A 26962-nucleotide genomic window follows, 5' to 3' on the forward strand; every position below is an offset into this window, starting at 1 on the left:
ATTAGAAACAATTTACACCATAGTGGAGCCATTGGGAAAAGTCACCATGCGTTCTCGTCATAATAGTGAGCTATCACATTCTTTTAATTTCGATGTAATAATTTTATTAATGCAGCTACTGGTCGTTAGATGTCACATCTATTGTTGCTAGACTACTTCTGACGTTACCTTTGAACATATATTACGTGTAAGTATGCTTACAGCGACAATGTAGATGAGTGACAGAGAGAGAAAGAGATACGTTAGGTGTTAGTTTCTATCTCTCTCTCTCTAGTCACGTTATTGGCTAACGTATTTTCTTCCTCTACGATTAGAGACAGAGAGACACAGTGTCTAAATTGTCGCTCCTTCTCTACAGTGTCTACACTTTTTAACACGTGGTCTTCCTCCATGTTGTATATGCTCTAATGACGTTACTAATTTATAACCTTGACAGTTTGACAGCATTGACAACCAATGTTTTGTGGACAACCACTAGCTGGCAGGGGTCGTGCCGTATTATATGTTTTGTGATTGAGTACTGCTTGGCAGGAAGACAATCCCACGAAAAAATAGTGAAGTGCAAAATTCTAGGGTCAGGGGAGGTGCTAACTATGGTTATTAAGTGTAATTTAACGAACTGGTATCGTTATTGATTTTAAGTATGGGTTCCCTAGATCGTTCCGACTGTAATTACTACATAAATTTGTATAATGTCTTTTATAGTTAGGGTATGTTACCTTACAAAAATGTTCATTTACTAATTTTGTTGCATGAGCTCATGTCATTGAGTTTTCCACATTAATACTGATTTGCATAAGTATTAGTCAACGATATGAAAATAAATATTATGGCATTACGAAATAGAATCCGAATCAACAGTAAAAATAACCTTGACAAAAAATCATTAAATTCGTTAACCTAAATTCACTGGCGATTGTTTTTTTTTAATGCAGAAATTCATGTACTCACGCATCATCAATACCGCGGTATCACTGCGACTTGAAAGTTTTTCAATGTTTACAAGATAAAAACCCAGCTATTAATATGTTTACTTGTAGCGAATTAGCAGAACAACTCGCTACTACTGATTGCCTTTGATGACAGTTGTAAGTGAGGAGCAGCAATGGCAACTGGTGACACTAAAAAGAGCCCACAATTGAACAAAATTAAATTAAAGGTAGGAAATAGTATTGTGACAGCGAGTGATTCTGATGCAAGCGTTGAAACGAATAGTTTGAGTGCTGATAGCGCAACTGAACAAAATCAAGTCCATCAGAATGAGAAGAGACGGAAGAAGAACCGCAGGGGCTCCGAGTGGGAGATTATGGAGGGTTTGAAGGATGGACAGCGCTTCGAAAATAAACCGAACCTTTTTAACGGATATCTGCATAAGAAGAGGAAGTGGCCACTGAAAGGCTGGCATAAGGTAAGCTGCCACAATTTTTTAGTTAATTGATGACTCGAAGGTCGGCCATAAAATTAATTTTTCACAACAGTAATTCTTGAGGTGAAATATGATAATAGCGTGTAGAATAGAGAAATATATTTATGTCAATGCAATTATCAACCTATACAGTAATCATACAGTACTTTGTGTTTGTTAAAAATAAACATTTGAACTTGGATCTTTTAATTATTGTAAAGTAGCGAAACAATTGTATGTAAAATATATGATAATAATAATCTTACTACATGTATTTAATAGACTTATCGTTTTATATAATTTAGTTATTTTTAATGTATGTGTTCTTTTTACGTACATTTTAATTTAAATTTGAAAATAGAATCAAAGAGTTAAATTGATATTAATTGTACATATTAAATTATCAAATTATAAAACTATCTTCAATAGATATATATTCGATATAGTAATTCTAAATTGAGATTTTATAACTTGTTCTTGAAAAGTCTGTTGTTAATTTACTAATTGAATAGTCTCGTTTGTAGCCTGAAGTTAAAATTAATAGAACATTTGGCAATAGATCAGTCACATGCCTCACTTCAAAATTACGTTTCTGGATATTTGTAGATCGTTTCAAATTTTCTTCGCGTTAAAGGTCTATGTATATGAAAGTTATTATTTCTTTTATTATTGAAAATTTGATTTTTTTATAATAACTTAATTCTTTGTGTTTTATTAAATTTTTTTAGTTCAGTTTGTTTTCCACTGTTGCTGTTGCGTTCTTCAAAGTTTTATCTTTTCCGAAAATTGCATATTAGAGCATAGACTACTCTGCTCCATCGAAACGTTGTTGTAAAGGTCAAAATGTCACCTTACCTGCAGTTAAAGTTAGATAAGTTATTCAATTTATACTCACTTGTGTTTATTTGGCATCAAGCCACTGTCATCATCTTGAATCAGATACTAAAAATGTATAATCCACTTCATTGTTAGCTACAGTCTATTTTTGGTTTGGTTAGTTTTTTGTCAGAAAGGGGTCTTGAAGAAAAATGTTTACAAACGAAATGAATATTAAATATTTTGAGAATGCATAATGTTTGTCATGGGTGTAAATCAGTGCTGACCTTTTTGTTATCTGACATAAATGTCCTACTTATTAAAATTTGGTCTAGAAAGATATTACTTTTTCAATATTAATGTTTAACCAACACTGGACACTGGTAAATGTAAAAAATCTTATATTGCAAGGAATTGTACAGCTTATTAAAGTAAAATAACTGTTAAAACTATTATTTATTATCTAACGATTTAAAGTTTGGAATTGGTTTGCAACTACTGAATATATTATAAATAATTATACTACTGACTGCATGTTTAAAACAATGACTGAATTTGACTTTGTAATTTGCAGAAATATTGTTGCGATAAGAAAGAAATACTTCCATAATTTAATGAAAAGCAATAAGGAAAAAGTCAACAGTCGCATTAAATATCAAATCTGTAACTCTTTTATCTAAATCTGTGTAAAGTAGTCCAAGAATGTTTATTATTAAAGTCATAAATCAGTCTGCAGTGTCATCTTTTCATGTTTAGAATGAGTCATTCGAGAATATCATAATTTCATCATATTCACTTATAAATCATTGTATATTCTCAAGTGATGTATCAGAGTCAATTTTATACAAAAGTTTTAGTGCATTATATCGAAAGAGACAAATATGCATTGATGGCCCACAAAAATTTAAGTGATCATATTTTTGTAATGGCGTTTGGGACCCATGTTGTTTAGAGGATGATTTCTAGGGCCTCATAGAAAACTTTCGTCATGACAAATTTAACATGAAATTTTCTAAATGGAAGATTAAAATAAGGGTGGCACTGAAATCTCGAAAAAGATTGCACATATATTTGCAAAATATTTTTCTTCATGATTAACTATAGATACAAACAAGTGTTTTCTTGTTTTTTTGCAAAACTCATTTTTCTTAAAGTTACAGTTTGAACATATTGATTAAAACAATATTTTGAAAATATATGTGTCAGTTTGAGAACTCCGCGGAAACAAATCTAATAACTAACGGGGAATAATTTCTTATATTGACTGTTTTGAATAATATTAATTAGTTCATATCATATCAGTTATTAATACAATATCTGGAAATAACATAGTAATTGTTCTCAGTAATTACAGCACAGCTCATAAATTATGACCTAAAACCGCCCACATGTTAGCTGGAAATAATTTAATAGATTGTGTTAAAAAATTACATTTTGAAAGTTTTGTTGCTAAAAACTACTATTTTATGGTATTCTTATCTGCTTTAAATATGATGCTCCATTTTGGATCATCAACACTGTAGAATGTGATTAAAACTGGTATTGTTAATTACATATTAAAAGTCATTAGAAAATAAAAATTGGCTAATAAATTGGAACCAGTTCTAGTTCTCCAATTCCAATTTGTTCACCAATAATAGAACCATTGCAATATCAATGGAGCTTAGTGCCATTTTCCAAAAGAATTAGTTTGTAGATGGTTTTGGTTTGATGATGATGATGATGATTTTGGCTTTGCAGCACCTATTTTATTTTTCTGAAAAGTTTTATTTCTTTCTAGAATACAATAGAGATTATGTGCACAAATAATTTTATTTTAGATAGTACATATTTACGTTGCTACAAAAATTTTAATTTTTGTACAATTTTTGTTAAATATCTCAGAAATAATTTTTTTTCATTTTACACTTTAATAACTTATGAAAGTTATAAAATTTACCACAGCTTGCGATAAGCTGCTGTCATAATCGGTTTATATCTTAAAAGTGTAGCCTAATATTTTTTAGTTTATAGCTTAAACTTCTAGGTAATTGTAAAATTTCTTGACTAATTTATTGTGTTAAAAATTGGCAAATTTAAAACATGTCTTAGTCTCTTTATAATTAGTTGTTATTTCTAACTAAAACTTTGAGGAAAATGGAAAGATAAAACCTTGTTAACTGTCAAAAATGAGTGCACCGTATTTAAATGTAATTTTTGTTTATTTCAGAGGTATTTCACGCTAGATAAGGGCATTTTGGTTTACGGTAAAGGCCCTACAGAGATAAACAAAGGTAAAATTCACGGCTCGCTGGACATAGGTTTGTCGGTAATCACGACCAAGCAGAGACGCAGACGCATCGACATTGACGCAGAAGAATTCATATACCATTTGAAAGCAAAGACTGATGATACTTTTAGCGGTTGGGTGCAACAGTTGACGGCACACAGACTCTACAGGCAGCATATCTTGACCTACGGGACGAATGTCGGCGCGTTATTCAGTCCCACTGATGGGCTACATAGTACGTACATAATTTTTTCTGTGTCAGAAAATATAATTTTTACACATATTCTTACGTTCCAGATATTTCTAGGACTCCAGAAATTGTTAGTCGTGATGGCAGCCTCACAAGGGGCTTGAAGCCGCCGAACGGCACTGGTCGCCTTAGTATTTGGCTTCAGGAGTCTTTGTCGACTTTAGAGCAGTATCAGAGAGATGCTACGGTAATCGAACAGAACATCACGAAGCTCTCTAGGCTTCTGCAGCAGATCGAAAGCAGCAATATTGTGATTGCGGAGGTAAGGAAATGGGAACGTGTTGTCTGATTATAAAAATCTGCACAATCTTTTATAGAGTGCCTGCGAGGCTTTGTCACCTAATGTTAAAAAGGACAGGAGGAAGTTTGGTCTGAAAAAGAAGAAATCGTCCAAAGGGGGCAGCGTCGATTTAACGATCCAGTTTGCTAACAAATCTAGTAGCGCGACCGACACCGATAATATTTCTCCGTTATCTGTAAGTCTGCTACTGTTTCACCAATCTGATTTTTGTACTTTTATAATTTTTTAAATCAGGCTAATTCCTTCTCTGCAATTTCTTCTTCACCGCAACTCAATGCCATAAATGCCTCCACTTTGCCCATACCGATCAACGCCACGTGCACGACTCCCACACCGGACAGCTTGAGCAACGTAGACGTGATCTCCCTCACCGTCGAGAACCAGATGAGGGACGACTTCTTAGCCATGGCCAAAACCGGTAAGGAGGGAACACTTTCAGATTTTCGTGCCAATCTCATAACCTGCGCATTTCAGTGCTGAGCAGTCTGAAGACGCTGACGTTTGGCCTAAGCACGGAACGGGAACGGCTCAAGTCTGCCTTAGAATCCGAGGTGCAAGTTCCTCCTAATGTTAGTAATCGAAACGTAGTCAATTTAAAAAATAATCTCAATCAAGTCCTTCAACAGAATACTGATTTGAGGAGCCGCCTGCTTAGGATCCACGAAGCCTCCGATTTGGCTGACTTGTCTTCTTTGGAACACTTGTCAGAAAACGTAAGTAGTTTTCAACATTTTTGCATGAGATTTAAAACTGAAACATTTGATGCTTAATCAATGGTCCTTCGAGCTGGATATTACAAAAATGGTCCTTCGAACTGGATAAATTAATTTCAATCTCATTCTATTTTTTAGTATCAATTCATTGTCTGTAATAATGAAAGTATAGTAGAATTAAGAAATTAGTGTTGAATATCATGAACATTGAAGTATTTAGATACTATACTATTACTAAACCTTTGTTCTCCGAATTTTTCGACTTATTTGTTTTTTACTCGCCAGCACGAATGTGCCCATATCGACAAGTATTTCTCTTGTTTTATTTTGTGTTTGGTTGACCGCTTGCTTTTCCTTTTCGGGACTTGTAGCAGCGCGTGCATAACGTCTCGCTGAGCTACAGCTCGTCTTGCGTGAGTGCCACTGAATTCTTCGATGCAGAGGATTTACCTGTCGATAAGCCGCCCGACTACAACGAGAGGGCCGAAGAGGAGTCTGAGGTGCGTACCCGCTCGGAGAGCAGTTCCGAGGCAGGCTCGCTTTCTAGCGGGGAAGGAAGCATCAGTTCGGAGTCGGAGCTGGGCGCAGAGCTGAATCCGGTGAACAGCTTAGAGGTCGGAGGTAAGTGTCTTGTACTTTTGGGGTGTCGTTTGTATGTTTGCGTTTCTTTTTCATAAATTGTAGAGTTGTTATTCGACTTCCTCTTCTTTTTATTTATAAATTTTCCAATTTATAAATGCCTCCCGCCATTTTTTTGATTCAGAAAATTACTGTTTATTTAATAAGTACTGTTCAAAAAATTTGTTTTATCTAGTAAGGCTTTTACGACGAAGATGTCCTATCGATATACGGTTAATGTTGGCAAAATGCTGTAGCTGCAGAAATATTATACACGAATCTTCTCCCACTTCGCCATGCGCTAAATGGTATAAAACTTGTAACAACTCATTTAAAGAACACACGATGCTGCTATACGTAATTTTTCTAATGCGGAATAAATAAAAAAATTTGTGTGACGTGCCCGTTTGGTCACCCTATCAAATAGTTTTTTTATGAATTAATTTGCAGACAGCCAAGGCTTGACGGGTCGTAGGACCGTCTTACCGGTGCCCCGTCCCATCACGGAGGGTCTGTCGCTGTGGAACCTCCTCAGCAGGAACATCGGGAAAGATCTCTCGCAGATCAGCATGCCGGTGGCTCTGAACGAACCCTTGAACGTCCTACAAAGGCTTTGCGAGGAACTGGAATATTCCGATCTGTTGGATAAAGCAGCTAGCATCGATGACCCGTACGAGCGAATGGTTGAAATTGCGGCTTTCGCCGTCTCCGCTTACGCAAGCACCCTGAGCCGGGCCGGCAATAAACCTTTCAATCCGCTGCTGGGGGAGACCTACGAGTGCATCAGGGAGGACAAGGGCTTCCGATTTTTAGCTGAGCAGGTGTCGCACCACCCACCCGTAGGGGCGTGCTATGCGGAGAGTTCTAACTTTACCTTCTGGCAGGAGGCCAGGGTGAAGACCAAGTTCTGGGGCAAGAGCATGGAGTTTCAGCCTCTTGGCAGCATCCACGTGTTGCTGCCGAAGACCGGTGATCTCTACACCTGGAATAAGGTGACGACGTGCGTGCATAACTTGTTCAGCGGCCAGAGGTGGGTCGATCAGTATGGGGAGCTGAAAATCAGCAATGGCAGGATTACTTGCAAGCTTACCTTCTCGAAGGCTAGTTATTGGTCAGCGAAACGACATGAGGTGAGTGATTATGTAATAAAAAATTAGTTTGAAGAAAAATTATGGTAATTTTTTGCATTTATTTATTACTTATTTTTATTGTCTAAATGACTGTGGAGTGTAATTAATTGAAATAAGTATATTTTTTTTTATCAAAATCCTAAATATATTATTAAAAATTCAGTAAAAGTGATGCAACGTTTATCTAGATCAAATAATTTATTTTATGATCTAATTTATTTTTCTTTCTCTTTTATATACCGGGTGACTCAAAGTAAGTGGTCTATTATGTCAGAACCTACTTTGATTTAATTTTTGAAAATTGGCACACTAGGGTTTTTGGGTGTGCTCTTTTCAAGTCTAATAATTTTGTTCCTATAACACTTCCGGTTATACCGGAAGTTGGCATCAATTTTGTTGTTTTGAATGGAACACTTATAGTTTGACATTTTTGGATTCTACGCTTCATTTTAAGGTGACTTTCATCAAGTTTCCCTATTCCTAAAATTATCCGTTTTCAAGATACAGTGAAAATTGGTTATAACAACATTGATTTAAACGACATATTGGATATAACGATGGAATTTGGAAGTCCCGATTAAATCCTATAGAAATACCATATTAAAAATATCGTTTACTACGACACCGTTTTCAACGACATTTCAGATTTAGCGACGCGTTTGTGTATACATTTACCATAAAATCTATTGGTTATAACGACCAACAGTGATATACGGCCTTAAAACGAATGCCCCGCTCTTCCGCTCGCCCCGCCGGCATCCACGCTTTTGACACCTGTTAGTACGTTTGGAACAAATTACGGTGGTTGCTGAAGTTATTTTGAGAAAAATAGTTCATATAAGTTCGTGTCAATATCTTTAAAACTTTTTGAAATAATTAAGAATAATTAATAAAAAAATAAAATTTAAAAACTGTATCTCGGAAACGAAGCATATTTCAACCTACGTTTGTATAAATTAAAAATCAGAACAAACTTTAAAGCTGTGCACATTCGACAGACAGATAAAGCAACGATATTTGTAGGAGCAGGAGCTAAATACCTAAGCTGCATCATCATATCCTCAGTGTTACCGAATCTTATACAGGGTGGTGATTATTCAATACCGAGTTTGGTCCACTAGAAGCCATCTAAGCTTGATTGTCTGTAATGGAACACCCTGTATATTTTTTCAGATTTGAATGTGCCCTTTTCTCTTTCTATCCATACTATGGTTTCCTATACTTATCTCTTCTAGGTTTCATGTTCCTTTTAAAATAACAAAGTTGACGCCTGACATTCTGATATAACCAGAAGTATTACAAGAACAAAATTATTCCACATATTTGAAAAGTGCACACACAAAAACCCTGGTGTGCCTGTTGGGATTATGGGTAGAACTAAAACACTTTAATAATTATTAAAAGATATCGTTTATTCACTTATTCAGATATCACATTTATTCTGTGTCGAATCAGATTGAAAACTAAAAATTCTCTCTTAAGCTTAGCGCTACAATATACCTCTGTACTTGAGTATCTTTCAACAGTGCCAACTTTCAAAATTTAAATCGAAGTAGGCTGTGAAATAATTTAATAGGCCACCCGGTATAAGAGGCAATTCTTTATTTTACCTTTAAATTTTGAATGCATGTTAAAGCTTTCATTTTTAACAGATCTGTTAAATATTAATTATGAATTTCTATTCTGTATGTAAAAATTGAAGGTGGTCATTAAAGACAAAATAATTTTTGCAGGATGTTAAAAAATCTGATGGAGTAGTTCATATGTCTTAGTTTTCGTCGTAGATTTTGTGTGCGTATACCAAATCTAAAAATAATTTTTAGATTAAAAAAAAACGTGGGAAAACATCAGTTTTTAATTCTTTCCGATTTTAAATCGTGGTCCATTTGTTTTTAACTTGTTGAGTTGATGTTTTCTTAAGCCGAAAATTCCAAGTATTTNTTATATATATTTTATTGCTTAAATTAAAATAAAGAATAGGGAATTTTATTATGATTGCAATCGGATCAAAGGCTTGTTTATGCTACGAGAGCTCAAGATAGACTGTGAATAATAGATGTAATGTTTTTAGGACATAGAATAATTTAGGCGACGGTCGGAATTATGTTTCTGCGCATATGAAGGCCAAAGCTCATAAGATTTTAAAACAACTCTAAAACATGGAAGATACACCGACAAAAAAATTGAGAACTGTTGATTATTAAAAAATGGAAACTGATATTTTTGCATCTAGAGATTATGTCAATTATACTCGAAAAATCTCAAAATATTCGAAATTTTTTGGTCAAAATTTAGTATGAGTAACGTTATTTTAAGTTTTTTTTTTAGTGTCACATGAAATACAGGGTGTAACGTTAAGTGGGGATCAGTTTTTTAGGGATTATAGTACATGTTCCTCTGAATACGAATCTGAAATTCTTTTTTTTTTTAATCAAATAAATAATCGAGTTATAATTAGTTTCTTAAAATGCACTTTAATATTTGTGTATGCCGGCACTGTAATATTCATATATTACAAATTCACAGACAAATTGTAGGCAACCTACAGTACATGTGAAAGGAGATAGTGCAGGTTAACGGTGACGAAGTGAAGGGCGTCAATTGTTGTTTCGTATTTGGAGACAGTACATATCTATCTCTGAATTTGAATGTTTTTCATTGTTGGAAGCCATCAATAGACTATTTATTTTTGTGTATTTCATTTATCATTATTGATTACCGCTTGATTTTGCTAGGTTACTTGTGAGGTATTGTTTGTGTGGCGAACACCCACTCAACAAAAGTAACTAGTGGGGAATGGTATGGAATTTTGCATGCGCTGAGACGAAAGCACGCCTTTATTTGTGGTTACACTAGCTTCTCCAGCGGCGGGGTACTAAAATTACTAAAAGAAGGTTAAAAAAAATTAAGTTTTTATGACAAAATTTGAAAAAATAAACTATTGATACGTGTGTCTAAAGGTCAAAGGAAACCTCTATTTAAATATGACCCCCACTCAAGTTACACCGTGTATATAGAAAATGAAATGGCAGTCAGACTTTTAAAAAATCAATTAATATGTTTTGTACAGGGTGTTCGTGTGAACTTAGAACACCTTAAGGTGGCCATATTCCTGGCCGAGAAATAGTGAAATTTCTGACATTTCTAGGTACTGAAATCTTTAAAAGTAAAACGTGTAGAACAAAAGTAAGCACAANAAAACATCAGTTTTTAATTCTTTCCGATTTTAAATTGTGGTCCATTTGTTTTTAACTTGTTGAGTTGATGTTTTCTTAAGCCAAAAATTCCAAGTATTTTCTCAAAAATTTGTTTTAATTTTGGCTTGTTAAAATCTCCCAAAAATTATTAGTTTTTTTTTTTCGTGAAGCAAATACAGTATTTCCCATTTGGTACAAACTTTATAACAGTTAGTATATAATTTTTCAAAATAATTATACTTTGTTAAAACATGGAAGAAACACTGACAAAAAAATAGAGAATGGGTGGTTATTAAAAAATGGAAACTGATATTTTTGCATCTAGAGATTAAATCAATTATACTCGAAAAATCTCAAAATATTTAAAATTATTTGGTCAAAATTTAGTATGAGTAATGTTATTTTAAGTTTTTTTTTTTAGTGTCACATGAAATACAGGGTGTAACGTTAAGTTGGAGGTCAGTTTTTTAGGGATTTTAGGGATTTAGGGTACATGTTCCTCTGAATACGAATCTGAAATTCTTTTTTTTTAATCAAATAAATAATCCAGTTATAATTAGTTTCTTAAAATGCACTTTAATATTTCTGTACGCTGCCACTGTAATATTCATATATTACAAATACACAAATTGTAGGCAACCTACAGTGCATGTGAAGGGAGATAGTATGGGTCAACGGTGACGAACTGAAGGGTGTCAGTTGTTGTTCCGTATTTGGAGGCTACATCTATCCATGAATTTGAATGTTTTTCATCACTGGAAGCCATCAATAGACTATTTATTTTTGTGTATTTCATATATCATTATTGATTACTGTTTGATTTTGTTGGGTTAGGAATTTTGCATGTGCTGAGACGCGCCATTACTTGAAGTTACACTAGCTTTTCCAGCGGCGGGGTACTAAAATTACTAAAAAAAGGTTAAAAAAAATATAAGTGTTTACGACAGAATTTGAAAAAATAAACTATTGATACGTGTTTCTAAAGGTCAAAAGAAGCCCCTATATAAATATGACCCCCACTGAAAGTTACACCCTGTATATAGAAAATGGCAGTCAGACTTTTAAAAAATCTATTAATATGTTTTGTACAGGGTGTTTTTAGAATTTCATGTTTCCCTTTATTAGAAAAAAATAATACATTTTAGGTCGTTGGTGCTGTTTTCGACGAATCCGGCAAACCAGTCAGGCGTTTATTTGGTAAGTGGTCAGAGTCCCTCTATTGCGGAGTGGCTCCGTCGGCCAGATGCATTTGGCGTGCCGGTACCCTACCACCCAACCACGAACGGTACTATGGCTTCACCCGTTTCGCCGTAGAATTGAACGAGTTGGATCCGGATTCTTATTTGTTGCCACCGACAGATACCAGGCTTAGGCCCGATCAAAGGGCTTTGGAGGAGGGGGACCTCACTACGGCGGAGAACCTAAAATTGCAATTAGAGATGGCTCAGAGGGAGAGGAGAAAACGTCGCGAGGAGTTAGGTCTGACGTACGAGCCTAGATGGTTCTCTAGTCCCCAGGACGACGTCTGGGAGTACAATGGCAAGTACTGGGACATGAGGAGGAACCCAGGCTTCTCGAATATGCAGTTTGAGTCCTTATGGTGACTTGTGATCAACTTTACATTCTGCGATACGCGTAAATGTTTTTAGGACTATTTTTATGCAATTGCCCGGTGATGTGTATATTTCGTTCATGCTGTTTTAGGTTAAGTAGTCATTTTTAAAGGTTCCATTGAGTTTTTAAGTCCATTCTAATGCCATGCTTGAGTATTCGGTGATACATATTGGCGGTAGAGATCTTGTTCACATTATATTTAACGGAGAGTTTATTAGGAAAGTGAAATCATGTCTACATTAGGCAAGCGATACAAATTATACCGGTGTTAATGTTTAAAAATTATGTTGTTTAGAAATTCGAATGAAGGGCTAATAGCTAATAGAAAGAATATTAACCAATTAATGTGATATCATTTTGTGTTGTAATTTTAGTAGCTTAGCTATATAAAAACAGTATTGGCTATATATAAAATTATATATGCTTTTTTTTTAAGTCAATATACATTATTTTGGGGTCTAGATTGACATCAGTGGTGCTGTTATATATACAGGGTGGGTGGCTAAAAAAAAATGATTATTTTTTTTTCGTGTCTTGTGAAAATATGTTAGTTTATCATGTTTTAAGAACCCCATCAAAAAATCGGCTCAAAAGAGGTCACTCAAGATTTTTAAAAATTTCCAAAATCGTCAAAAATTGAATCTTTTTTCGCGTTATTTTATCATTTTCTAGGTTCTGAAAATTTCAGATCGATATTTTAATTTCTAAAGGTCACTCATAATTATTTTAATTTCCGAAGTAGTGTACTTACCTATGTTTTCGAGCGACCTCTAAAAAATAAATATCAACGAACTAATAATTATTTCTATTGAATTTGATGAACAAAAGTATAGAAATAAATCACGAGACACTTAAATTTTAAAAAATTAAAAAATTATAAATGTTTGATGCAGTGCGGTAATAAATTTTGCTTCGAGAAATTTTTTAAGTGTCTCGTGATTTATTTCTATTCATTTGTCATCAAATTCAATAAAAAAAAATGATTAGTTCGTTGATATTTATTTTTAGAGGTCGCTGGAAAACATTTTAGGTACACTATTAAAGTTAAAATAATTATGAGTGACCTTTAGAAATTAAAATATCGATTTGAAATATTCAGAATCGAGATTTTTTGCAACCTAGAAAATGATAAAATAACGAGAAAAAAAATTTAAAGAAAAAATTATATTTTTGACGATTTTGGAAATTTTTAAAAATCTTGAGCGACCTCTAAAAAAATTTGTTTGAGCTAATTTTTTGAGGGGGTTCTTAAAACTTGATAAACTAACATATTTTCACAAGAGACAAGAAAAAAAATATTCGTTTTTTTTGGGCCACACGGTTTTAAAAATGAAGCAGCATTTTTCTCATCCAAATTTAAGAATGCTTTATTCTATAAACACTTGCTTTTTGAAGGAAGATAATAAAATGGAATTTTGTGTTCACAGTGCATGAATAAAATGATATTCAATGTGAAAAAAAAATCATTCTCAGTTCAAACCGATTACATAGATGCCAAGTATATTGGTTACATTTTCTTCAAAAATTATATGCCAATTAGAAGAAATATTTTTGAAGTATCAATTTTATTTTGAACTTGACCTTTTTTGCCGTTTTGGTAGAAATAAGCAATTTGGAACGGTAATAATGTTTAGAAAAATTTACCGTTGTACAGGGTGTTATACGACAACATGTAAAAAACGGAGTATTTTCGTTGCCTACATTTACAAATATTTTTTATATAACATTTGCTCTTGAAGCGTTCGTTTATNATTAGTTCGTTGATATTTATTTTTAGAGGTCGCTGGAAAACATTTTAGGTACACTATTAAAGTTAAAATAATTATGAGTGACCTTTAGAAATTAAAATATCGATTTGAAATTTTCAGAATCGAGATTTTTTGCAACCTAGAAAATGATAAAATAACGAGAAAAAAAATTTAAAGAAAAAATTCTATTTTTGACGATTTTGGAAATTTTTAAAAATCTTGAGCGACCTCTAAAAAAATTTGTTTGAGCTAATTTTTTGAGGGGGTTCTTAAAACTTGATAAACTAACATATTTTCACAAGAGACAAGAAAAAAAATATTCGTTTTTTTTGGGCCACACGGTTTTAAAAATGAAGCAGCATTTTTCTCATCCAAATTTAAGAATGCTTTATTCTATAAACACTTGCTTTTTGAAGGAAGATAATAAAATGGAATTTTGTGTTCACAGTGCATGAATAAAATGATATTCAATGTGAAAAAAAAATCATTCTCAGTTCAAACCGATTACATAGATGCCAAGTATATTGGTTACATTTTCTTCAAAAATTATATGCCAATTAGAAGAAATATTTTTGAAGTATCAATTTTATTTTGAACTTGACCTTTTTTGCCGTTTTGGTAGAAATAAGCAATTTGGAACGGTAATAATGTTTAGAAAAATTTACCGTTGTACAGGGTGTTATATGACAACATGTAAAAAACGGAGTATTTTCGTTGCCTACATTTACAAATATTTTTTATATAACATATGCTCTTGAAGCGTTCGTTTATGAGATACAGGGTGTTAAACTGTAAAAAGTCAGCGAATCCATCAGAAGATATATCAAAAATTGTATTGAAGTGCATAAATGTCATTTTTAATAGTATTTGCATTCCAAAACGGAAAACAAAATCCAAAGGAAAATATTACTAACACACACCACTGAGTTAAGACTTAAATTTTTCGCATTGAATACAATTTTCATGGATTGTGCACACATAATTTCAAAAAATGTAGAAATACACATTTTTCTTTTAATTTTCAAACCGAATAACGGGCTTCGAGGGTAAATGTTTATACCGGCTGTCCCATTTTAATTGATACCCGTAAATATCTCGTCAGAGAAGCCATCAATCGAAAAATGGCCTAGAGGAAAAGTTGTTCACTTCATTGGGGGAAACCAGCATTGCTGCTTACCTAAGATTAGACCTTGACCTCACCTTGACCTTTTGAGGGTCAATTGAAGGTCAAATTGGGGTCAAGGTCATAACGAGTTTAAATGACACCCTTAAAGCAGCCTCGGAATAAGATGTTGACCTCCAGAATCGATGGGATTTACATCAATGTACTCAATCAGGACCTTCGATTCGTCCTTAACTTCCACTTTGTCAAGGTCATTTGAAGGTCGACTATAGCAATTGTAGGAAAAAATAATGCTACGAACGAGTGAGGGGAGAATGATAAAAATATCTTGTTACTCAACGAAGGTATAACTTCCATTGAGAATTGAAAAAAGNCTTCGATTCGTCCTTAACTTCCACTTTGTCAAGGTCATTTGAAGGTCGACTATAGCAATTGTAGGAAAAAATAATGCTACGAACGAGTGAGGGGAGAATGATAAAAATATCTTGTTACTCAACGAAGGTATAACTTCCATTGAGAATTGAAAAAAGAGCTATATGGGTACGTTACAAAGTAAAACTGACTGACGGTGAAAAATTGAGAAAAAATTAAAATATCACACCACTATTTGTGGGCCATTGAATTATGTTGTCATTACGTTAGTATTCTGGATTTAAATCTTCAGTTCATCTTGAAATGAACTTTTTTTTAATCCCTTATTTTGCAGCGTACTTGGATACAAATTTACCGTTTTCCCAAGATCTGATCTAAGTAATACACGGCCGGGCAGAAAACAAAACAAAGTTAACCTTCAAATTCAATCCCGAACATCTTTCGCAATGTTTGTTGAGGTGAAGGTCGATTTTTATTGTCGCCCTTCAAATGACCTTGACAAAGTGGAGGTCAAGGACGAATCGAAGGTCGTGATTGAGTACCTTGATGTAAATGCCATCGTTTCTGGAGCTCAACATCTTATTCCGAGACTGCTTCAAGGGTAATGAATCATTTAAACCCGTTGTGACCTTGATCTCAAAGTCAAAGTTGTGATCACATCCGGATGTAAAATTTTCTGCTGAATCCATTACCAAGGTTAAAAATAGGAGATCCCTTTTAAAATTCCGAAGAAAAATATCCTTAAATTTGAGGGCAGAATTTGCACCTTGGTTTTTTACATGATCTATTGTCACACCCTGTATCTCATAAATTATATTTGAAAATATTTAAGGTATTGTTAGAAGCAGCAATTTTTTTTTATGAAAATTTGTTGCATTAGAGAAATTTTATTTTTAGGCAAACATGGCATTAGTGAAAAGTGTGTTTTTATTGAAAATTTTTTAAATAATTTATCAAAAAATTCAAGTACGTTTTTATATCTTAACTATATTACGTTTGTTTACTCGATTTTTATACTTGTAGGTAGTCCAAAACTGTAAAGCAGTACCTTTGCGATACAATTCGGTGGATAATTCTTAGATTTTATTCTTCAGAAAAAAATTCAAGCTGTGTGCTTATCTATTATATGTCAGATACGGTTAACGTAACGGTAAATCGAAACGATAAATGCTTGTATATTTTGTTGAGACCCGTTTCTTAAATTAGTCGTCACGATAGGAATCCTATTTATTTAATTTAAACGTGTAATTGTACTCCTGTCTTGCTTTGATTACCTTTGAACGACTGCTGCCCTCTTGGAATTGTAATGATAACTATTATTAATTGAATTGAAATAAAAGAAGTACCATATTTTTGTCGGGTTTTCGACTGACTCTCAAGAAGCTACCTTCGCGTTAACTGATATCTGGTCTTGTTACAAAATATATTATCTTGAAATAGCATGTATCTTTAAAAGAATATTCCAACCAGCCTCCTTCAATCAAATATTTATATTGTAAAGGATCTATATACGTAGTGTTAGGAAAAAGCAAAGTAAAAAGATATAAGATTATTATAAAGAGGAAAACAGTTTTCTGTCTAGTCACTATTGATAAAAAATATTGTTGATTGTTGTAACTTAATATTTATTGATGGTTTTTAACAAAAAGAAACCATGAAGTTCGGTTTGGGATATTTCCGTTTCTGTTCCGAAGGTTTTAAAGATATCGATATCTCGTTTTGCCCATAAAATAAATTCTTGAATGTTTATCCAACAGCCTTTTTATTCCGTGCTCTCTCAGCCTAGGGATTGTCGAGAGTTTTTTGAAAGACTTGTAGAAGTAGAGTTATTTATAGGGATATGTTCCGTTTTTACAGAGGTTTTGAAAAATTGAAAAATTTGTAAATTGTTGGTATTGCTGGTTGTTATTAGTAAATAAATGGAAAAACAGCCCACAAACAATAAATTTTTTCTACTTTTATTACTGTTTTGGATTATAGTTAAATAAAGGTCACTGTTACGAAACGTTCGTAGATATTCGACTTATAAACATGGGTGTTTGTTCCTCCACTCTGCCACTGTGGGAAATTTATTGTTTCTGGAAGTTCAAAAGTCCGTGAATAAGTGACAATAATATTTAATCACTACAACGCCAATTATTTCCTAATCCCATTATTTTTCAAAAGTGTTACGCTGTTCTTCACTTTTACTTTAGACATTTATCTATGTAAAATATCATTTTTTAATCAAGAAAAAGCTCTTTTAAGGTGAAGGTTAAAATAAAAATTATACAGTTTGACGTGTTTTTATTTACATGCTGCATTTTACAATTTTTTACGTAGTGTAGTATTGGTTGTTGAAATTGATGCAGTCTCATTTTGATAATGAAGAATGGGGTTCATACCAGCGGTATACTCAAAAAAACTGACCGAAAACTTATGGGACATATGAAGGCATTAGTATATTCCCAGGTTATTGATAGTCGAAAAAGCTTAGAGCGAGAGATACTTGAGGCAGGTTAAATTATTCGACAAAACATACGTATCCCTTATAGAGTGCATCGTAATATGCATCGTCGATCTGAAGCATGCATTTTGCAGGTGGAGACCATTTTCAACATCTTTGTATGTACATTGAAGTCAAGATACAAGGGTTTGATACAAAATGTTTGTTTCTTTAAAAATTATATGCACGAGTTTTAAAAGTCGTCAATAGCTCGAAAATCGCTAAATGACAAATGTGCAAGAGGCCTTTTTGCTCTAAAATAAATGAGGTCCCTAAAAATAAAGTAAAAACCAGTGGCGTAGATCTATGCCCTTGATGGGTCTGAAATGCAGTCGATTATACCAAGTTATAACCTATGTTTCATAAATGATAAATGTATTGACCCAAATTTAAACGATTTCCAATGAAGAATTTAGAAATTATCAATAAAAAACATTCTTATTTATTTTTTTTGACATTCTCTATTTCGAAAACGAAGCATTTGCGGACCTACGTTTATAAGAATTTTGTTTGTATTTGTGGATGTAGAATTACTCTAGAATTCTCTAAACAATATTTTGCAACACCCTGTATAGTGTATATAGATGCAATCTAAATGGTTAGTTATTCATCACAAATCTAGATGGCGTAGTTGTAATCTGTCAAATACGCAAAATGGCGATTGGCGCATATTCCTAGATAAATGATACTAGGTCGATTTTACAGCAGATCCACTATCCAGTCCAGCAGACTTTTACCCAATGAAAAATTTATTTATTGATCCTTTGGAACTTAAAAAAAATTTGTGATATTTTTTGTATATAGTCATGAAGGCCCGAAAAGTTACTTATTTATTATTTTTTTTTGAAAAGCGATAGTCAACTTTTTGTTTTCAAATGTCAATATAGATTTTTATTTATTTATTATTGTACATGTTTTTATTCAAAATTCAACGATCTATATAAAGTTTACTTTTGTGAAACATGTATTACAGAAACAGAGTATGAAAATATTTGACAACAAACGTATTTTGACTAATGCCTGGAAAATAAAAAATAAAATAATACAACAAAGCAAGTAAATGTCATTTAAGCGTTCATGTACCAGTTTTTTACGCATTATACCCTTTCTGTGTCAGTTACAGTAGGTTATTTATTAAAATAAGCTCAACAATGCAAAATGTGAGTAATAATCAATTGACGGACATGATTCAGGTTTACTTTCGGTGTAATAAAAATTGTGGTTCAGGAATCTGACTACAGAGAACTATTTCCTCGCAGAGAAGTTCCAGAACCACGTAGATTTGTAAGACTTGAAGAAAATTTAAGAAACTATGGTGCTTTTAAGAAACCAAAGCGAGAGACGAGAACGCCAATTTAATGAAAACATCTAGTTCAATGTTCTTAACGTTGAAGAAAACCCAAGAACTTCCATTAATATTAGAACATCAAAGGGAACTAACTGTACATGAAGTATTGGAAATGCACAGATTCAAGCCATACATTCCTTAAAAAGTACAGGCAATAGAGGACGGCTACAATTTGTTTCTTTAGTTGTTTGTGTTTGTTGTTCTTCGTTTAATGTATTTTGTGTTTAATTAATGTTATTTTGTGTTGAACTTTGTATATTGGTTAATGTATTTAATGAAATTGTTTTTCTTTTAATTGATATTCATTGTATTGTTTCTTTTCTGTTAACTACAAAATTATCTTTTCTTCGTCTCTTCTGTAATAAATGCTTTACAAAAGTCAAGTTCATATACATCGTTGGATTCAGAAAATAAATCTGCACAATAATAAATAACAAAAAAACTATATTGCCATTTAAAAGAAAAAAGTTAACTATCTTAAAAAAAATAGTAAATAAGCTCTAATAAGCTCCCTTTATAGCGTATTTAGAGCCATTTCATTAAATTTTTTGTTTTTTACAATAACGGAGTTATGGCTTGTGGCGTTTTTTAGGAGACGGCCTGTATAAAGCCGATAGTCGAGGTTTTTGGTATTCATCTTTAGGCATTTTCAAAGCCTAGATATTAAGTTTATATAAAATATATTTTACATTCTAAATCGACAAAATTTAAGATACTTAGCTAATTGTAAGTACGTAGTCAGATTTTTTATGAAAAAATAGCTTCTAAAAGGAATTGCAGCAGACCATGATTTACAGCTTTTGCTTAGTTCAGCAAATAAATACAGAAACTTATTACCTATATAAAAAAATCATTGGAATCATGCTCTGCAAAAACATCTACAAGAATGTTGTGATTCTTGAAGCGCCACACCCTATTTTAATTTTGTATTTTGCTAATTTTATCTGAAATTTTCATGAAAGCTCTGTAAGTGGACTTGGTAAACTACCCTAAAAAATGAAACGAGTTCTTTATCAAAATATACGATAGCTTATATTCTCACCATCCTGGAAAAGCACGAGTGATAGAAAGCCCTTGAATGAGTATAAAACTTTATTCACTTAGAGTACAAACGCATAACACTAAAATACGTCTAAAATAGATATTAAATAATCATATGAACAGATATAAAAACAACTACATAATTTAAAAACGTTAAACTATCCATTATTATTTAAAGATATATAAGAATAAAAAAAAGATAAACATTCTCGAGAGATAGAGATACTCTAACTAGGCACTGCGCACTTGATAAATATTTTTATAATTATTTATTAGTGCTTCGTAGGATATAGGAGTTCACCTTACAATATATAATACGTAACCTATATATTTAAGTTCTAAAAAGTAGCTAGATTTGGTTCGAAATACTACAGGGTACAGGGTCAGTTATGAGAAGCTATACGAGTGGAATTTTCAAGAAAGAAACAAAAATTACGTAAACACCCCAATTAAAATTATCCATCCACTTTAGAAACTAGTGATCAATTCCTTACTCCTCCTAGTTTTACCAAGAAGGTCGGTAAATGCGTAATTTTTGGTTGCGTATCTGAGATTTTTAAAAGTTTAAGCTTTTCCGTTTGGAGTTGGGTTTCCGTTCATCAGTGGGGTTGAGTTTCCATTTTGGATGGGGGTTGAAGTTCCATTCATTTTGGCAAATCCATTCTGTACAGGTTTGGTGGGGGTGGTGATGGGGCTGACTATTGTGTATGTCTCTCCAGTGACGGGATTACGTTCTGAAAGAACGGGATTACATTTAATGAAGAAGGTAGTTCTCTTGAATCAGTTTTGGTGGCAAATGTTTACTTTGTATATTCCATACCTGTATGTATCCTAGGAGAACTGTTACGACTGGAGGGCCTATCGTCCCAAGAAGTTACCCCATTTCCAGTTACGGGATTGCGATTTGTTACATCTGCAGATATTAGAAATAGATTAATATTAATTGGTACACATTAAAAATAATTTTCTTCCAACTACCACCATTAATTGAAAGTGACAGTGATTCAACAATACTTAGAGTTAGGTTTAGATACTTCTAGCGGTTGTCAATTACATATAATGCAAAACCCCATTGATATTCTACTAAATAATTCAATGAAAAGGTTTAGATTTTCTGGACAAAAATAAAAGTGCCCCAAATCTAAGTTGAATATAAAAGAAAGACCGTGGTTGTAATGTTGCATGGAAGATCTATAATTTTTTTAATCGCTTTTTTGAACAAATAAATATTAAAATTTTTAAAGTTTTCAATGTATACAATCGGTTTTACAATCCAAATTAATTTAAAAGACGTACCTAAATGCCAAAGTATAATTAAAAGTTGTTTTTTTTTTTATTAGAACCAATGTATAAACTTTAACCTGATTTATAGTCCATTTAAAGTCTTTAGCAACTACCTGTACGATCTGACAACTTCAAACCCCGATATTTCAAGAACCGTTGGGAATTCGGGAAAAGTGAATAGAATAATTTATGCTTAAAATTAGTCATAGAAGGATTCATATACCTCAATCATTGGATAAACAATTACAACAAACCAGTTACAACAATTGTTCAAAATTTCCAATGTCTGCTGTTAAACGTGCTTCACCACGTTGTGCTACTGCTCGAATGGAATTGCGTATCATTTCTGCTGTTATTTGCTGTATTGATTAAAATAGGTGGTTCTCCAATTCATACAAATTTGCCACTGTACAACAACGTTTTTAGGAAAAGAAAAAATCACAGGGCGTTAGGTCTGGAGAACGAGGTGGCCAAGCCAACGTCTAGGGAAAATATTATTTAGATAATCACAATGTGCTCAAGCATGTTTAGCAGCAGACGGTGGAAATTTTGAATAACTTGTTTGTCATAATTGTTTATCAATTGATTAAAAATTGAAAATTTTCATTATTTTTGGATATTTAAAACTGCCGTATCTCGAAAAATGTCGGTCTGATTGAAAAATGATACGAGATATTTTTTATGACCTTATCTAACTTAACATGATTCCACAGTCCGTGTTCGCGAATTTTATAACACCCTGTATAAGACCAGTATACATACAACCAATGTGTCTTAGAGTTGTAGCGGTGCCATTTGTTCAAAAATTTCCTTTAATAGTAAAAATGACTATTGTTTTATCACATTAGAGGTAATAAATTAACAAAATAAAAAAAAACAAAAACTTTTTTTGTAAAAATCAGTTTAGCACATTCATTCAGAAAACACAAAATAGACGATAAAACTAACACACTTTCTAATGGGAAATTGTTGAACTAGATATGGCAATATTGTTCTGCATTTTATTAGGTTGTTCCTACTTATTTCAAAGCAGATCTTGTAAAATGTATCAACAGAGTATTGAGTATGTGAAATCATTTACTAACTAAGCGAATTTTCAAAAACTTACCTTGGTTAGTTAAGGAACCCCTCCTAGGTGTGATTTTCTTCATTTCGGGAGTTCCAAAAAGCCTATTGAAAGAGTCGACATGCTGGGAAGACCTTCTGGGTGTGTAGCTATGATGTCCATTAGTTTTTCCTGCTGATGGTGGAGTGCAAATAACGTTTAGAATTTCGCTAGATGGGTTGCGTACTCTGAAAATAAAGAATATGGTTCAGACAAACGCTTAGTACACAAGTTACCTGTCTAAAGTTAGTAATACCACGTTTAAGCAATATGACTGTGGAAAAGTATATTGTTATATTCTATTAAATATTAAGTAATAACATGATTAACATAGCGTACATACATATCATTTGCCGCCAGAAAAAAAAATCGGTAACGGTTAACACCACTTTTCCTGGTAAAGGAAACCGGCAATTATGTTTTTTATACCGATTCCTCGACTATGAATCACTTAAGGTGCAATTAATATTCAATTTTGCAATATGTTCCATAATTAGTGCAATTTATTTTTAAGTGCAAACCAGAACCAGCAACGAGTGAAACGGTATCTCGCAAGGGAGTAGTAATAACTATAATTGCCCCATTGGGAAGAGAAATATAAGTAATTATATACTTGTGAATACAAATATGTAAAATATGTATGGATATTTTATATTTTTTGTATAACGTGCAGGCAAAACAAGAATTTATTTTTCAATTTTCAGCTTTTAGAACACTTATTAAATCTAGGCATATTCGTATTATAATTATGGCAAAAAGTCTATTCTCAGAAAAAATAGAATACCAGTCCTAGAAGAAAAATTGGAAGAATTATATTAATATTTAATCATCAATGTGAACGAACCGCCAAAAAATCTGTTTCATAAGTACAAACACAAGAGAGCGCTAGCGACGCGTTCTTCTAGCATGCCTAGGGGGTTGTCTATCTATATCTTCCTTTAGCCGAGGTAACAAAAGTGAAAAAGTGTGAGGACTAGCCAATAAAAACCTAGTGAGTGTAATAGTTTATGATTGATTAGTGACGTAAGTCAAGGAGGGGAAGAATAAGAACTGTCATGAGTGATACATACGTACCACACAAGTCTGTAAAACCAATCGGAGCGTGGCGAAATCCAAATGATTTTGTTTTGTTTTGATGTTAGAATCCACGCTTCTGCTCACCGTAGAGATGGGTNATAACTATAATTGCCCAATTGGGAAGAGAAATATAAGTAATTATATACTTGTGAATACAAATATGTAAAATATGTATGGATATTTTATATTTTTTGTATAACGTGCAGGCAAAACAAGAATTTATTTTTCAATTTTCAGCTTTTAGAACACTTATTAAATCTAGGCATATTCGTATTATAATTATGGCAAAAAGTCTATTCTCAGAAAAAATAGAATACCAGTCCTAGAAGAAAAATTGGAAGAATTATATTAATATTTAATCATCAATGTGAACGAACCGCCAAAAAATCTGTTTCATGAGTACAAACACAAGAGAGCGCTAGCGACGCGTTCTTCTAGCATGCCTAGGGGGTTGTCTATCTATATCTTCCTTTAGCCGAGGTAACAAAAGTGAAAAAGTGTGAGGACTAGCCAATAAAAACCTAGTGAGTGTAATAGTTTATGATTGATTAGTGACGTAAGTCAAGGAGGGGAAGAATAAGAACTGTCATGAGTGATACATACGTACCACACAAGTCTGTAAAACCAATCGGAGCGTGGCGAAATCCAAATGATTTTGTTTTGTTTTGATGTTAGAATCCACGCTTCTGCTCACCGTAGAGATGGGTAACGCAGCAAAATTTCCTGCGTTGATACACTAACTCAAGCGCACACTAGTGCGTTAACTCAATTGCGTTAACGCAATAATAATTTTGGTATCAGCGCAGTGGCGCAGGCCATTGCTTCAGCGCAATAACGCAACGCAGTACTGAGTTACCCATCTCTAGCTCACCGTGTCATTTGCGGTTGCACGAAGCCGAAGTGAACAGAGCATTAACGCAGGTAATACACCTGGCCACTTATTCAGTTTTTATACATCGTGTGCAATTAGTAACAATGAACGAGTAGAAAGAAAGAAGAGCTGCGCTCTAATGCAAACCGCATGTACGGCTGGCACAAGAGGGTAATTACGTATATACGGTGAGTATCTGGTCAGTAAATTCTAACATGGGTATTGGTTTACCATTAATGAAGATTTGAGTTATATTCTTGGGTTTTCTATGCTCCTTCGCCTCAGTTTCAAATTTCGTCCCATTTAGACTCTATAAGTAAAGTGAGGTTATAAATTATTAGAAATAATTCTAATTGGAAACAATTGATATAGCCGATTACAAAGCCGTGTGTTAATCTGACACTAGAATAACGAAATCATTAGTGGTCATTGTCAAGTCAATATACCATTGATTGTATAGATCCTGCTAGTTTTATTCCTAAACTGTTCCGTATCCGCCACTGATTGGAGTGACAATCCTCCTTGACGCTAACGGTCCCAACGGAGTTATGGCTTCACGAAGAACGGCATTAGTGTAAATAATTATGTAAGTAGCGGAAATGCAAGCAAGACTGAGTTCGTTATGAATGGATTACAAGAATTTACAACTAAGGAGTCACAGTCGAGCTGTAAAGCGATGTAATTAGCACATCCAGGGGATACGCGGCTTGACGATGAAAATATGTTGCAAGACTGCCTTTGAGGTACCTGTAAGACAACTATAAATTGTTAGGTCGCTAACTACTGGTAATAGGCCTGTTTATCAATAAAGAGGGAAGAAAAACAAACCTGTTAGTCTACAAAAACAGGTACTTTGTGAACATTAGTTATCAATAGAGCTGTCATAATTGGCCGCGCAGCAAAGGCGTGCGGTGCGGATTTTCAACATAAAATAACAATGATTTATGTCATTGTATCATTGTGAAACATGTAAATTGTTTTACGCATCGTTGCCATCGGTTCCACAATCTGGATGGAATCTGTTATAGATCGCATCATCAGGTATGTTTCTACCCTTGGTTCAGCCAAACTTATTCGCGGCGGTGATAAAATACCTTAATCTGAAGAGAACGAAGAATATTGCATGTGACGTAATAGAAAAGATACAGCGGTTTTACTGTAGATATTGTTTATCCAAATTAGAGAATACAAATCTTAAGAACTGTTTATGTGACGTCGTCTAATAAAGGGACGGCTTGATAAATCACTGGCATTAGCATAAAGTTATTTAAATTTACTAAGAATATAAAAACATTAATTGTATGAAAAAGTATTTCCTCCTAGAACTAATAAATGCATACATACGTATATAAATCATCGAACCGACACTATTTTTTTCGGAAGTGTGCAATAAACAACAGCATCGTTCCCTTCCCTTTTCCTTTATGGTGGTAATGACGCGTGGTCTTTATTTGTTCGCATTACCTGCTACATAATAACAATGAATAACTGGACTATGAAATATAATGTTCATTCAGCGTTAGTAACTCGTGTATGTTGGATCCATTTACTTTTTAGGTACCTAAATATAATTTTCCGCCGTATGGTTTTGTGTGAAGCACCATGAAATCGTCGTTATTAATCATGAGAGTATCGAGCAAAAGTTGTATATCTGTTTAAAGACGCCGAAAGACGTAGGTACAGGTGACAGGACCACAGTTATAGTGAAATCTGATTTTTTTAAATAAAAAATGTGGATTATGTTTAAAAAATCATAAAATGCTTTTAGATTGTAAAATAAGTGACAGTGTGTTCTACAATCTTTCTTTGAAATTTTTTAATATTGATTACCCAATTTCGTCTGATAATAATGTTTATAATTAATTTTTACGGACTAGTGCTATTCTCTTTCAAGTCATCTTGTACCCGGTCAAGAACCGTATCGACGTAACCATAGATTGATTGTACGCCTCGTGACTCCCAAAAGAAAAGAGGATATCACCGTTTACATGTTTCCTGTCTTGCACTAAAATCAGTTCACCGGTGACGTACTAAAACAACATTGCTGAGGGAAATAGGTACCAAAGTAAGCATTTTATTATTTTCAGCAAGCAATGCTTGAAATCCGAAGTTTCAAAATGGCAGTAAGTGTCATAAATAAATCAAACCACAATTTTTACTGCTGCAATTACTCAATTCTATCTTTGCTTATCGTG

The 26962-nt window shown here is 33.3% G+C and overlaps 2 protein-coding genes and 1 long non-coding RNA gene across 5 annotated transcripts in view; 2 read left to right on the forward strand and 1 right to left on the reverse strand.

Annotated features, from left to right (window-relative positions):
- The first annotated feature begins 474 nt into the window (after positions 1 to 474).
- LOC108907592 (oxysterol-binding protein-related protein 3) lies at positions 475 to 12654 on the forward strand. 3 transcript variants are annotated; one of them, XM_018711338.1, is made up of 11 exons: positions 475 to 710; positions 1041 to 1408; positions 4431 to 4725; positions 4788 to 5002; positions 5058 to 5216; positions 5276 to 5459; positions 5516 to 5610; positions 5668 to 5754; positions 6126 to 6375; positions 6823 to 7502; positions 11845 to 12654. In XM_018711338.1, the coding sequence occupies exons 2-11, from the start codon at positions 1106 to 1108 to the stop codon at positions 12301 to 12303; spliced, it is 2727 nt and encodes a 908-aa protein (XP_018566854.1). In that variant the 5' UTR covers positions 475 to 710; positions 1041 to 1105; the 3' UTR covers positions 12304 to 12654. The 3 variants fall into 3 exon arrangements, with proteins under 3 accessions (XP_018566854.1, XP_018566852.1, XP_018566853.1); XM_018711336.1 differs by having other exon boundaries at positions 5516 to 5754; XM_018711337.1 differs by having other exon boundaries at positions 475 to 641; positions 5516 to 5754.
- Positions 12655 to 14237: 1583 nt separating this feature from the next.
- Positions 14238 to 17478, forward strand: LOC108907591. Its single transcript, XR_001964336.2, has 2 exons — positions 14238 to 15528; positions 15686 to 17478. It is a non-coding gene; the product is annotated as an uncharacterized LOC108907591 (long non-coding RNA).
- A 2989-nt stretch (positions 17479 to 20467) lies between these two features.
- The window catches only part of LOC108907594 (microtubule-associated protein Jupiter-like), an 86652-nt gene continuing 80157 nt past the window's right edge, over positions 20468 to 26962 (reverse strand). Inside the window, exons 2-4 of the mRNA XM_018711339.2 lie at positions 22823 to 23007; positions 21251 to 21343; positions 20468 to 21164 (exon numbers count right to left, since the gene is read on the reverse strand). Coding sequence (XP_018566855.1) covers positions 20995 to 21164; positions 21251 to 21343; positions 22823 to 23007 — 448 coding nt within the window. The 3' untranslated portion in view covers positions 20468 to 20994. The remainder of the gene's footprint in view (positions 21165 to 21250; positions 21344 to 22822; positions 23008 to 26962) is intronic.

The sequence above is a fragment of the Anoplophora glabripennis genome, unplaced genomic scaffold, assembly GCF_000390285.2.
Source record: "Anoplophora glabripennis isolate ALB-LARVAE unplaced genomic scaffold, Agla_2.0 scaffold276, whole genome shotgun sequence".
In the NCBI taxonomy this organism is placed as follows: Eukaryota; Metazoa; Arthropoda; class Insecta; order Coleoptera; family Cerambycidae; genus Anoplophora; species Anoplophora glabripennis.